This window comes from Gorilla gorilla, chromosome 9 (assembly GCF_029281585.2).
Source record: "Gorilla gorilla gorilla isolate KB3781 chromosome 9, NHGRI_mGorGor1-v2.1_pri, whole genome shotgun sequence".
NCBI classification, from domain to species: Eukaryota; Metazoa; Chordata; class Mammalia; order Primates; family Hominidae; genus Gorilla; species Gorilla gorilla.
The window spans coordinates 9,067,951-9,080,872 of NC_073233.2; the positions used below are offsets into that span (position 1 = coordinate 9,067,951).

At 57.2% G+C, this 12,922-nt stretch overlaps 1 protein-coding gene across 6 annotated transcripts in view; it reads left to right on the plus strand.

Annotated features, from left to right (window-relative positions):
• The window catches only part of KCNQ1 (potassium voltage-gated channel subfamily Q member 1), a 402,294-nt gene that overhangs the window by 137,572 nt on the left and 251,800 nt on the right, over positions 1-12,922 (plus strand). For 3 of the 6 annotated variants that reach the window (XM_055355158.2, XM_004050446.5, XM_063710884.1), the window contains exons 7-10: positions 1,033-1,143; positions 2,871-2,966; positions 5,228-5,350; positions 6,372-6,513. In XM_055355158.2, the coding sequence (XP_055211133.1) occupies positions 1,033-1,143; positions 2,871-2,966; positions 5,228-5,350; positions 6,372-6,513 (472 nt within the window). The remainder of the gene's footprint in view (positions 1-1,032; positions 1,144-2,870; positions 2,967-5,227; positions 5,351-6,371; positions 6,514-12,922) is intronic. The other 3 variants (XM_055355159.2, XM_055355160.2, XM_031016269.3) reach the window with 1 other exon arrangement.

Consider the following 12,922-nt stretch of genomic DNA (forward strand, 5'->3'; position numbering starts at 1 on the left):
GTTAAACAGGCCTCAGGCCTTCCTGCCATCAGCGCTGGGCCCATAGGGCTGGAAATCCAGTGGGCGTCTCCATGTGGTTCCCAGCTGGGGCATTCCTGGGCCTGCAAGCGGTGGCCATCACTTGACCTTGACCAGAAGCCCCAAGCCGGTAAATGCTGGGCTGTCCTGAGTGTGGTGCCCAGAGCAGGGCTGCAAAGACCTCCCGCAGCCACAGCCACCATGCCTGCTGTCCAGATGAGCCCAGGCATGAGCCTGTGTGTCCACAGGGTGAGCTGTGCCTCAGGGCCACTCTGGGTCTCCTTGTTGGGCTCAGCGCCAGCTCCTGAAGAACCCAGCAGGCAGCCTGCACAGACCAGGCCCAGCCAGGGTAGTCTCCTAAGTCCTGCAGAATGACATTTCCATGCTCAGACTGGAAGCCCCAGGAAGCAAACCTCAGATGCCAGCGCGGGGGAAAGGGTGGAGGGAGCCTCCTATTGTCCCACCACACGTCCTGGACGGATGGCTCTCCCACCAAGAAGAAGGCTTGAGCTGCATCTTGTACTCTCAGAAAAGAGGAAAATAAAACATCTGGTGCCCTGGAGTGGCGTCAGGAAGCAGCGCGTCATCCCAGCCCCTGCTCTTTGTTGACGACCAGCCTCAGTGGGAGCTCCCGGTCTCCTGGGGGCCGGCACACAGCAACGTCGGTGGCCCAGGGGCCCAGCCTCCTGGGGACAGGCAGGCAGATGAGACAGCAGGTGTGGGGCGAGCTCCCAGGCCCACGTTCCCAGCCAGCAGGCCTGGCCCTTCGTGGGTGCTGGGCTCCTTGCATGTGCTGGTGCGACATACCTTGTGTGTGACCCCGAGAGCCTGGGAGACATGCGCCATCCCGCGGCTCTGTTCCTGGTGCTTTCGCCGAGTCACACGGGGTCGTCCTGGTGGTCAGGGTCTCTTGCCGGCTTCTCCGCTCATCAGAGTGGTGGGTTTGGGTTAGGCAGTTGGCCCTCCCGAGGCTCCAGTCCCATCCGTGGCTGACCACTGTCCCTCTCCCTGCAGGTCACAGTCACCACCATCGGCTACGGGGACAAGGTGCCCCAGACATGGGTCGGGAAGACCATCGCCTCCTGCTTCTCCGTCTTTGCCATCTCCTTCTTTGCGCTCCCAGCGGTAGGTGCCCCATGGGTGCGTTTTCCCCAGCTCCTTTGACAGCTGGGGTCCTGGGGTGGCTGCACGCCCCTCCCTGTGAGCAGACCCGCTTACGTTCAGAACCGAGAGGGTGCTTCCCTTCTAGAAGGTGCCATACTCCAGAGCCCCACCTGCCCTCCCTGGGGCCCTGGATGCAGACTTCCCGTTTGCAGTCCCCACTGGGGTCCTTGCAGGCAGTGTGGGAGGCAGCCTGGAGTGGCTGTGCATGGGCGCAGTGTGGGGCAGGCCTGCTCACTCGGCCCTGGGTGGGTGGGCAATGCTGCTACCACGCCCCATGGAGGCAGAATCTTGTGTCTGGAGAGGGCACTTCCACGCTGTGGCTGGGGGGTTTTGTTCCATGTCCTTTCCAGAAACCACAGATTGTAAGGTGATGTGTCTAGTTCACAATGCCCGTATGTGGGTGTGTGTGTTATGTGCATATGTGCATATGTGTTTGTGTTGTGTGTGTATAATTTTATGTTACCTGTATACTATGGGTATGTGTATATGTATAACATGGGTGTGTATGTACTGTATATGTGCGTGCATACTGTGTATACATATTGTATGTGCATATGTTGTATTTAGTATGTGTGCTGTGTTGTGTGCACATGTATGCATTATACATGTATATCAGTATGTTTGCATATGTGTATTTATGTATCTGTGTGTCACAGGTATGTATCCTATACATCTATGTGCTGTATATGTGTGTGCACATGACATGTAGACATGTGTTAGTGTGTGTTAGTATGTGTTTGTGTTAGTGTGTGTTAGTGTGTGTTAGTGTTTGTGTGTTAGTGTGGGTTAGTGTGGTTTTAGTGTATGTTTAGTGTATGTTTGTGTGTGTGTGTGTGTGAGTGTGTGGGTTTGTGTTAGTGTTTGTGTTTCTGTGTTAGTGTGTGTGTTAGTGTGTGTAAGAGTTTGTGTTCGTGTGTGTATGTTAGTGTGTGTTAGTATGTGGGTTAGTGTGTGTGTTTGTGTGTTAGTGTGTGTATGTGTTTGTGTTAGTGTGTGTTAGTGTGTGTTTGTTAGTGTGTATTTGTGTGTGTTTGTGTGTGTTTGTGTGTGGGTTAGTGTATGTTGGTGTGTGTTAGTGTGGGTTACTGTGTTAGTGTTTGTGTGTTAGCGTGTTTTTGTGTGTGTTAGTGGGTGGGTTAGTGTGTGTTTGTGTGTGTGTGTGTGTCAGTGTGTGTGTGTTAGTGTGCATGTCTATTGTGTGTGTGTGTGCGTCACATATGCACGTGCACCACGTGATCTCCTCTGTAGACAGGGAGTTCCCTAGCTTCAGGGTAAGTCCTTTGCATCCCATCAACCGTCCTTGGGCGAGGCAGCAGCAGGGTCCTCCTCAGCTGAGGACTGCCTTCTCACTTGCGACCCCCATCCCAGTGCCCAGTATGACCCCTTCCTGGGCACATACAGATGGACCAGCCCACCTGGTCCCCAGAATGGTCCCTGGGAATGGGTTAGAGCGGCTGCAGCCCTGCCCCATGGGACTGGGCCCCTTGCTGGATAAGCCCTGGGGTATAAGTTCTGCCCCCCATGCTGGCCCAGGACAGGCAGGCTGGGCCCGAGGTGGGACTTGGGGGGGCTTCCAGCACTGACCATACCTGGCCTTCCCACAACGGTGGCCGGTAACCACGTCCTGAGGCTGCACCCAGCTGGCAGTGGCCTGTGTGGACGGGAGCCTCCTGTCCATTCCTTCCCAGGGGATTCTTGGCTCGGGGTTTGCCCTGAAGGTGCAGCAGAAGCAGAGGCAGAAGCACTTCAACCGGCAGATCCCGGCGGCAGCCTCACTCATTCAGGTGCGGTGCCTGCAAGGCCCTGGTCACTGTCATTTTGGTCACTGTTATTGTTGCATCCAGCCCTCACGGCCACCTGTCAGAACCATCATTGGCCCCTGCATCAGCCTGGCTGGTCTGTGGGGCGTACTCTGCTTGTGGAAGCCTTGGCTGTTGTGGTGATGGGGTGAGCAAGGGGCATTGGAGCCTGTCTTCCTCCAAAGCTGCTCCCATCAAGGGCCATGCCCTGTGGGCTGGAGAGGAGGCACGGCCGTGGCCATGCCAGGAGTGGACGTGGTTGGCTCTGAGGCTCCCTTGCGCTCCCGTTCTCCCTCCCATTGCACAACAACCTGAGGGCTGAGTCTGGGAGTGGGGTGGCCAGGTGATTGTCCCCAAGGGAGGTAGGACCCAGCTGTGTGGTTGGTGCCTTCTGGAGGGCCTGGCATCCCTCAGGGCTCGGGAGGCCCTGGTGCCTGGAGGTGAGGACTGGCAATGGATGGCATGGGCCTCCCTCTGGGCTCACAAGGCCAGTGGGCTGGGAAAGGCAGAGCCCTGGAGCAACAGGGGCAGGAAGGTTCTGGAGGCGGGTGGGGAGGCAGGCAGTACCAAGCTCTGGGATGCTGGGCTCTGGCTCTGTCACTCCAGGCTCTCCAGGACCCACCAGAGAATGGGACTGCTCTGTTAACATAAGCAAGGACTTGGCACAGGAGTCACTTGAGAATTGCGTCCCTGTGGGTCTCTCTTGTTGGCCACTGCAGGGCCAGGGCTGCCCTGAGGAACAGCCGCTGAGGTGCCCAGAGGGTGGGCATTGCCGGGTTGAATGACAAGTGCCCGCTGGGGATAGGGCCTCCGCCCAGTGCAGTGGCTGGGAGCAGTGTCAGTTCCTCTGGGCACACTGGGCCTGATGTCCCCCAGGAAGGCCCAGGACCTGGGCAGCCCCCGCTGGCTGGCGTCCCCCCATGCAGTCCTCCTGAGCTCGCTGCCCCAGGCAAGGCCCAGGCTGTCAGGGGCCAGTCGCAGTCCTCCTGCACTCCTGGCTCAGCCATCGGGGGGGCTGTGTGCTCCCACCCTTAGCCTGGTTTTATGGCTTCACAGTTTCTCCTTCCTGGGAGACCGTAAATCAGGCCCGTAAACCCGCCTTGGTCCCAGCATGAGCATGCTGGCCGCCCACGCCTGGCAGGGGACCACATTGGATTCCTGGTCCCACTCCCTGGGAACCACAGGTCCTGTGAAAGGGGGCTCCCTCGTAAGCTGCACACACTGTGTGAGGACTGGAGTAGGGGCCCAGGTGGCAGGTGTGCACAGGAGAAGGGCAGGGGTCGTGGGGTTTGCCACGGTTGGGGGACCACGTGGAGTGCTCAGCCTGCGTGTGTAACACTCGGGCCTTGGAAGGCTGGGCTTGTGCCCTCGCCTGCCTGTCCCTGGGTGCTGGATGGGAGTGAGGGCTGCAGGTGCCCCTCGCCAGCTGCTGTGTCTATCTGGGGCTATCACCCAGGAGCCCACCAGTGTGGGGGAACATTCTCCACTCGGCCCTCTCTCAGGCTTATGTGGCCAGTGATGACAAGGCCACCAGGACATGTCCTCATACAAGGCCCTGGGAGCCCCTCCTGCCCATCTGGACGCTGCACAACTGCTCCCCCGCGGGGTCCCCTGCCGATAGTGTCACCTCCTCCCACCCTTCCCATGTGGTGCTGCCATGGGGTCTCTCTGAAATGCTGGCTTCAGAGCTGCACCCATGTGCCATCAGAGGCTCCCCCAACTGCAAGGTGGCACAGGCCTCTGGGAGAGACCTCACCTCCTGCCAGCCCTAGGGATCCTGCCTCTCCCTGCCCCCTGCTCAGCACCTGCAGGTCCTGGGCGACCCCTCTTTCTCAGCCCTTCCTCACTGTGTGGCCACTGGTTGCCCATTTCCACATTGCTCTCCTATGCACGCTGTGTGCCCTGGCACCTGGGGATGATGTGCGACCTGCCCACCTTTGCGAGTCTCGCCTTTGGCTCAAGGCTGGCTCGGGGCGGGTAAAGACCTCTGTGGTGTCCCAGCTGTGGGTAACAATTAGTCCATGAGGCGGTGAGCTGCCTGGCGCAGCAAGGGACCAAGCCAGGCTGCCTGGGCAGAGGGTCTGGGAGCTGGGACCATGTCAAGCCTGTGACTCTGAGGTCCCAGACCCTGCCACCCAGAGGGGAGGGGCCAGGCCTGGGGAACAGGGAGGGGGAGCTGTAGCTTCCATAAGGGCCCCCGCTGGGTGGCTCAGCAGGTGACAGCCTCTCCCCCTGCCCGACCTCAGACCGCATGGAGGTGCTATGCTGCCGAGAACCCCGACTCCTCCACCTGGAAGATCTACATCCGGAAGCCCCCCCGGAGCCACACTCTGCTGTCACCCAGCCCCAAACCCAAGAAGTCTGTGGTGGTGAGTAGCCCACCTGCCACCAGGGCAGGGCCTTCTTGCTAGCAGGTGGGGAGGCCGTGGGGGCTGTAGCACAAGGCTGGGATCTCACCATGCATTTGGCTTGGTACAGCCTGTGTCAGGGAGTCAGCATCGTTCGGGACACTGGGCCATACACCCGATGCTAGGTTCCTGCCATCCCAATGTCCCCTGACTTGGGGGTATGTAGGACCGGTCATTCCAGGGCCAGGGCATGAGAGCTCCAGAGATAGAGCTCTGGGAGCAGGACGGGCTGGAAAGAAGGCTCTTCAGAGGGCCTCAGGGTTGGGCTTTCCACGTGGGGCACAGTGGGTGGTGAGCAGTGGGCAGGGGGCCGCGCGTGGTGGGTGGTGGGAGGGGAGCAGCAGGGGAGGGAGGTGATGCAGGGGTGCAGCGAAGGGGGTCTGGAGGTCACAGGGCAGTGGAGTTTGGCAGGCGCTGGGCAGAAGTCTTGTGACATGGCTGGGTCATAAGGGGTTGGGGCTGACGCTGGCATGGTTCCCCTTCCTGGCCCGTGCCCACCCCCTCTGTGGAGAGACCTGGCCTTCCCAGTTTCCAGCTGCCAGTGGAGCCTCCGTGCTGACTGTTCCCTGTGCTGGAATGTTCCCCCAGATTTCCACACAGCCTGCTCCCTCACTTCAGGCACCCTCTTCATGCCCTGCTGGCCCCCAGCCTGTTCCCCCGATATGCATTCACCCCTACTGGTCACAGCCCCCGTTACCACCTCCACTGGCACCATCTCGTACGTTTATCTGCTTCCTGCTGTCCTGTTAGCGAGGCCGTAAGCTCACAGGGCAGCACCTGGGCCAAGCCCCCCATGTGACCCCCAGCAGCCCTGCCCTGTCTCTGTGTGAAGACACTGGAGCTGGCCCCAGGCTTCAGGTCCCTGTCCGGGTGTATATGGCGGGGGCTGGGCTCGGGGCGGCTGCACAGGCACTCTGGGGCCAGCGTAGGGCCTGGCAGACGATGTCCAGGAACCGCTCATCTGTTGTCTTGTTTTTTTTAGGTAAAGAAAAAAAAGTTCAAGCTGGACAAAGACAATGGGGTGACTCCTGGAGAGAAGATGCTCACAGTCCCCCATATCACGTGCGACCCCCCAGAAGAGCGGAGGCTGGACCACTTCTCTGTCGACGGCTATGACAGTTCTGGTGAGAACCTCTCAAGCAGGTGTGGGCCCCAGGGCCGGGAAGGTCACTGCCTTTTTTGGGAGTCCGAGCAAGCCAGTGAGTTTCTTCCTTGGGCTGTGGTCTCTGATAACGAGGTATGAACAGACAGAGGGTGGAGCTTCTGGAAACTTCTGTAAACCTTCCAGCTGCCTTCCCCTCAGAGTCTTCCCAAGGAGGAGCTGGCCACACCTTCTGTTGCGAGAGGAAGCCTGGGCAGGTGATGAGGTGGGTCAGCTCCATCCGGCTGTACTGAGGGAAGGCTGTGTTCCTGATTCCAGCTGCCTGGCTTCCTCCCAGCCGAGCCCACGGGCTGTGGTTGGAAAGTGGCTAGGGTGACCTCTGGGCCCACTGGCAGGGACGCCAGAGGTAAGGGGTTTGGGGATGGGGCCCTGGAGGAGCAGCACCAGGCCTGGGTAAAACGTGGGGGCCTGACAGGACAGGCCCTTCTCATGCAGCCCAGGGGCCCCGAGTCTGTGTGTGATGGTGTGGCTCGGATCTGCGTCCCTCCTCTCACCCCTGCCGCGGGGGCTGGGATGAAGCTACCTTCTGCGGGACCTGACGATTGGATGGCAGACCTGTCTAGGGTTTAGATGTCCTCCATCCCTGGTGAGGGGTTTTACCCACGCTAACTCGTAAGCGTGGCTCTTTGACAGATGTGGAGAGCGAGGCCCTAGAGGCTGGGCTCGTGTGCTCCAGCCACATGGCGGGAATACAGCAGTGCCCGGTTGTGGCTCCCACGAGTGAGGCCCTGGAGGCTGGGCCCATGTGCTTCAGCCACACAGCAGGAACACAGCAGTGTCTGGTTGTGGCCGCCCCATGCCTCCTGCCAACTTCTGCTGTTCCCAGAAGTGCAGCTGGCTGAGCACACACACAGCAGGTGACCTGTGGTGATGCTGGGGCATCAGCGCTTGGCCTCCCCACACTGCTCCAGGGCAGACCTGGCCTCCTGGCTGCATCAGGAGGCACACGTGATGCATCCGTCATCTTGGGACCAGTTTTGAGACAAACATCTTATAGGGCGGGACCGTGAACTGGGTAGCTCTACAGAGTGTGAGGGGCTGGAGACCTCCTGCCCACTGGCCACGGATGCCATGGATGCCCTTGAGAGTTAGGAGAGGTGGAAGGGACCCCACTTCTCCCTGGGAGCTCCAACTTCTCTTGCATGTGACTTCAGTGCCCACTTCTGGGGACTGTGATCCGAAACTGCCAAATTCTCTAGCAGCTCTCTTAAAACCAAATGTGAAGGATTCTGGCTTTTTCTGTCCTCTGAGCCCAGCGTGGGGTATTTGAGATAGCTGTGCTGCCACCAGGACAGGGGCGTGCACCTTGTCTTCCCAGGAGAAAACACAGCAAAGCCTGTTTGCTCCCTAGTACCTCGTGCAAAGGTGCCATCTGTGGCCCTGCTCGCTACTTCCTCTGAGGCAGACATAGTGGTGATTGTGTTCTGATACAAAGATGGCGCTTGCCAGATGCTGCACTGCAACACCAATGCAGAGGCCCTGGCAAATGTTCGCAGAAGCCCCCGTCCCAGGGCGTGGTCCCCCTTGGAGGAAAAGGGCACCTGTTTTGAAAACACTTGGTTATCATGGTGCCAGAAAGCACTAGTTTAGGCCCCACGTGAAACAGTGGCCTTGCCCTCCCAGCATGGGAGAGCCCCCATCTTCCAGGTGGTGGGGGGAGCACAGCATTCCAGGTGGTGGGGAGCACAGCATTTGAAGCCCACTCCCCTTTGACCGCTTGCTGTTGTCCAGACAGACATCACGCACGTGGGCCTTGCATTGGTTCTTCTCACTTTGTCTCTGCTGACCCGGTTTCTGCTCCTTGAAGTCTCAGCCCCCTTCTTCCATGATTCCAAGGCATGTCCCTCTAAGGAGGCTTGACCCCACCCTGGAGGGACTGCTCCCCACTCTCTCTGCCTTCCATGCCCCATGGGAGGGCTCCATGTGGCCAAGTCCCTTGGAGGCTGGACCCCACTGTTCCAGACTCTGGGCTGTTGGAAGCCAGGCCCTGCCTCAGTTGTGCCAAGTGGCCAGGGTTCTATGCCTGGCAGAGGAGGTGTGGGGAGGCCAAGAGCTGATGCCCTGGCATCACCACAGGTCACCTGCTGTGTGTGTGCTCAGCCATCCAAGTAATATGATCCATTCCCTCCTCAGCAGCCGTCCCTTTACCCTTTGGTCATTTCTGCATCCATCTCTCCCTCTCGGACCTCTTCCCAGTGCCTGGGACCAACCCGAATGTCCCAGCTTACCAGAAGTTGTAAGGATGCTGTCACATCTTATGCATGGCAGAGAGGGGACAAACCCACAGTGTTCGCAACCCTTTGTGCTCGCAGGCACCAGCCCAGCCCGCCAAGCTCCAGTTCATTCAGGATGGCTCACCTGCATCCCCACCTCCTTGGCAGGAGGCTGGGTGGTGTTCCCTGCCCCTTGGGGCTTTCCTGGGCATCCCATGTGGAAGTCACCAGGCAAGACCAAGTCCAGGCTCCCACTCCACTGGGCACCAGGCTCCCCAGGACTTAGATGCCATCAGGATTGGGCTGGGACCCGACCACATCTCAGTGAGCCCCTGGGACGTGCTCCCGCCTGCCTGCTGGAGCCGGCACAAAGGGCGATTGTGCCAACCAATGCCCAGTGCCCCCACAGCTCTGGATTCAGGGCTGAGACCATTGTCTCCACGCAAATGGGGGCTTTCTGCGCATGCTAACGGGCAGGTGGGCGTGGCCGGGGGCTGGGGACCCAGCCTGTGTGCGGCCTGGAGAAGCATCGCTTGCTGCTTGCTGAATGCGGGCAGCCCGAATCGATGCCGTCCATTCAGCCTGGTTAGTGTTATGAAGTCATTAATGCTGTCTGCGGAATGTTAATGAGGGGCAAGTGCAGAGAAAGTCAGGCGCCTTTTGTGGAATGCTCCTCCACGCAGAAGATTTTTCTTTCCTGCTGGAGTTTGTTCTTTCCTAACTTGATAAGTCAGCCCAGGCTGGAGCCATCAGCTTGCTGGAGCCACCAGCTTTCTGGAGCCTGAGCTGTTGGCCTGGCCCCCAGGGACAGAGCGACCCCTGATAATCCTGAGTCCCCTTTGCCCAGGAGGCTCTTGGAGAGCCCTGGCTTGGGGAGAAGGAGATGCTGATCCCAGGGCAGATGCCACCCCTGGAGAAGCCCCACAGCCCCACTCCCGCAAGGCGGGTACGAACAGCCACACTGAGTCCCCCGCAAAGTCAAACCCAGGCCTCGACCTTGTCTGGCTGTGCTTTCTGTTGTGCGAACCTGCAGGTTAGGCAGAAGTCCCCTTGACCCTGCCTCAGGGCTCCTACCTGTCTGCGCCATCCACCTGCACACAAGCCCCTTCAGCTCGTGCTCTAGCTGGTGCTGTGTGGTGTTGGCCCCATTTATAGATGGAGAAACGGAAGGCCAGGGCCATGTGGGGAACTCCTGAGGACACCTGTGTGTCCTGACACCTCACTGAGCCTGTCAAGAGGCACAGGCAGGTATGGCAGTGGCAGACCTCATGGGAGGGAGGCTGGGAAGGTAGAAGGTCCCCCACGGTAGCATCAGAACACAGACTAACCTGCAGCAAAAATGGGCTGTGTGGTCCCTGCAGAGCAGCCTCACTGAGGGGAGGCACCAGCCCTCATCCCACGTGGCAGGGCCCGCTGCCGCTCCTCCAACCTTCTGACCTGGGTGGGGAGGGAGGGGAATGTCAGCAGCCGCCCAGCCCGAGAGCCAGAGCACAGCAGGGGCTGGCCAGCCTAGCCCTAGAGTCTTTGCAGTGAAGTGTCACAGACTGCTCATGAAGGATGCATGGGGACCCAACCGCATGCCACTTGGCTTGGCAGTGTCAAAGGGACTGGGGATCTGCGAGGATGCGGTGGCTATTGTCTGTGCCCAGCCTGGGGAGCCTGACACTCACAGCCCGGCTGCTGCTGCCTTGGGGGTCCTGAAGATCCTCTGTATGCTTGTGGGGTGGGGGCAGACACACAGGCAGCCTCCTGCCCAGAGGGTCCAAGCGGGCATGGCCATCCACATCTGCAGGTCAGAAGAGGCCTGGGCTGGAGCTGCATACTGGCCATCCTGCCTCGCTGTCCCTGCCTCGGAGCCACTGTGTTCGCTCTGCCTGGAACTGTCTTTCCTGGATCCCAGAAGTCCTGAAGGAGTCGCCTCCATCCTGAGCTGCCTACCCTGCCCCTCCTGCACTCCAGTTGTCTCCACAGCCAGGTCACCATTGACCAGGTTGTCCAGTCCCCTCCTCACAGGGAAGTGGCCCTTTGTCTTTCACCACTGACCCTTCCCAAGCTGGTACCATGCCTAACCCATGGTGGGTACACAATAAAAATGCAGGGCTGTGCCACCGGGGTTTTGTCTTGACAAAGGGACTGGAGGCAGGTTGTCAGAGCAGGGCTGGCCGGAGGTGGCCTCCTGAATGCCCCTAGGAGGCCAGAGGAGACCTCCCCAAATTCACTGGTCCTGGAGGCTGCCTCAGAGGCCTTTTGCTGCTCAGAGAACACTGGGCTGGAAGGTCGTGGTCTGTGACGTAGGATCGGGCAGCACGCACCTTTCCACCTGGCCTGGAGGTGATTTTGAAGGGCTTCTGGGGAGGCGTCTTCAAAGCTGTGCCTGTGTGTGTCACCACGTGTTTGCCAGGTGACCTGGGACTATTGTGTGGTTTCCCGTTTGTGAAGTGGGGCAGCATGCTGGAGGAGCACGCATCACATACCCAGAGGTCCCCAGTGTGGTCTGGGGACTCATCGTTCACACTCGTGTGTGTGCTTTTTGGAGGCATGCGTCATGGAACAGCCTCACCTCTCACTTCTGCACTTGTGAGCCTGGTTCTCACAGGGTCAGGCTGTAGCCTCCTCCTGCTCCCGGCTCCTCGTCCTCAGCCCAACACACCAAGCCTGGCCTTTCACGCACTCCTCCATTCAAAGCCGTGTGTTCTGATTGTGCACTTTTGGTGGCTGCCGCAGGATTAAATCCCGAATGCTTTGCCAGTTGAGATCAAAAGTCACCCCAACTCCTCTGGAACCTCACTGGGACCTCAAGGTGCTCCAGATCCTACTGCCTCCTGCCGTTTCCTGGGCCTTTGTTGCCCAGTATTTTGGTTTTGTCTTTTAAACAATCCTCTTTTTGTTGATGCTGCATACATTGAGATGTTTACTCACAGACTTGCAGTTTTCTGTCTCACCGTTTGGATTTAATTTCCTTTTTCCTGAAGTCTGTGTTTCCTTCAGTGAAGGTAAACTCTCAGTTTCTGTTTGTCTGAAATATTTTTACTTTGCCTTTATTCTTGGATGATGGTTTCGTTGGGGGAAAGTAACAGATATGTACATTTTGTCTGAAGACTCTGGAGCTATAACACTGCAGTCTCCTGGCTTCTGTGGGTCATCAGGCTAATTGATTTTCCTTTGTAAGTGACCCTCCCTACCTCTAGTGACTTCAGAAACCTTCCTTTTGACTTTAGTGTTCAGAAGTTTCAATGTACTGTACCAAGGTGGTGGATTATTTTTATTTATCATGCCTACACTTTGTTGTGATTCCTGAATCTGAGGGTTTATGTCTTTCATCAACCGTGGAAAGTCAGTACCATTATGTTGTAGAATATTGCCTCCCCTAATGCTTCTGATCTTTTCCAGAAACTTCTATTTGACCATCTCATTGTCTTCCTCAGCTATCTCATAGATTTTCTATCTCTGTCTCCCTCTGCTTCATTTGCAGAATTTTCTATGCAGTTTCTAACTCTTGAGATGTTTCTGTTCCACTGCTTTATCTACCCACTGAGACTTTCAGTTATATATTTTTTCCATCCCTATAAATCCTTGTATGTGGGTTTAATTTGCTTGATTTTAGCATCTTGTACCTTTCTCATATTTTAAACTACAACTTTTTAGGTCATTTGAACATGCGTATTTTGTACCCTCTATCCTGTCTTTTCATCATCTGCAGTTCTTGGAGAGTCTAATTCTGTTCACTGTAGTTTTTCCTGACTCTTGCTCATGATGGCTCATTTCATTGTGGGTTTGCAATTTAGATCATGAGTTTGTGTGGTGGATGTTTTTGTTTGTGGGGTTCCTATGTATCCTGTATAAGGTACATGCCTCTGGAGAAGCTGCACTTTTGCTTGTACAGGGTGACCCAGTGAACCAATCCAGGACCTTCATGATCCATGTTTTAGATATGGGATCTTCTAGACAACCTATGCAGTGTAAACAGAAACCCCAATCTCCTGTGAGAGCAAGTCTAAGTAACATATATTGAGAAGTAACCATGTCTTTATTTGCAGAAGACATGGTTATCTATGTAGAAAATCTGATGAACATGCAAGATGACCACTATGACTAATACATAAGTTTAGTAAGGTGGCAGATACAAGATTAATATGCAAAAATCAATTCCATTCATAT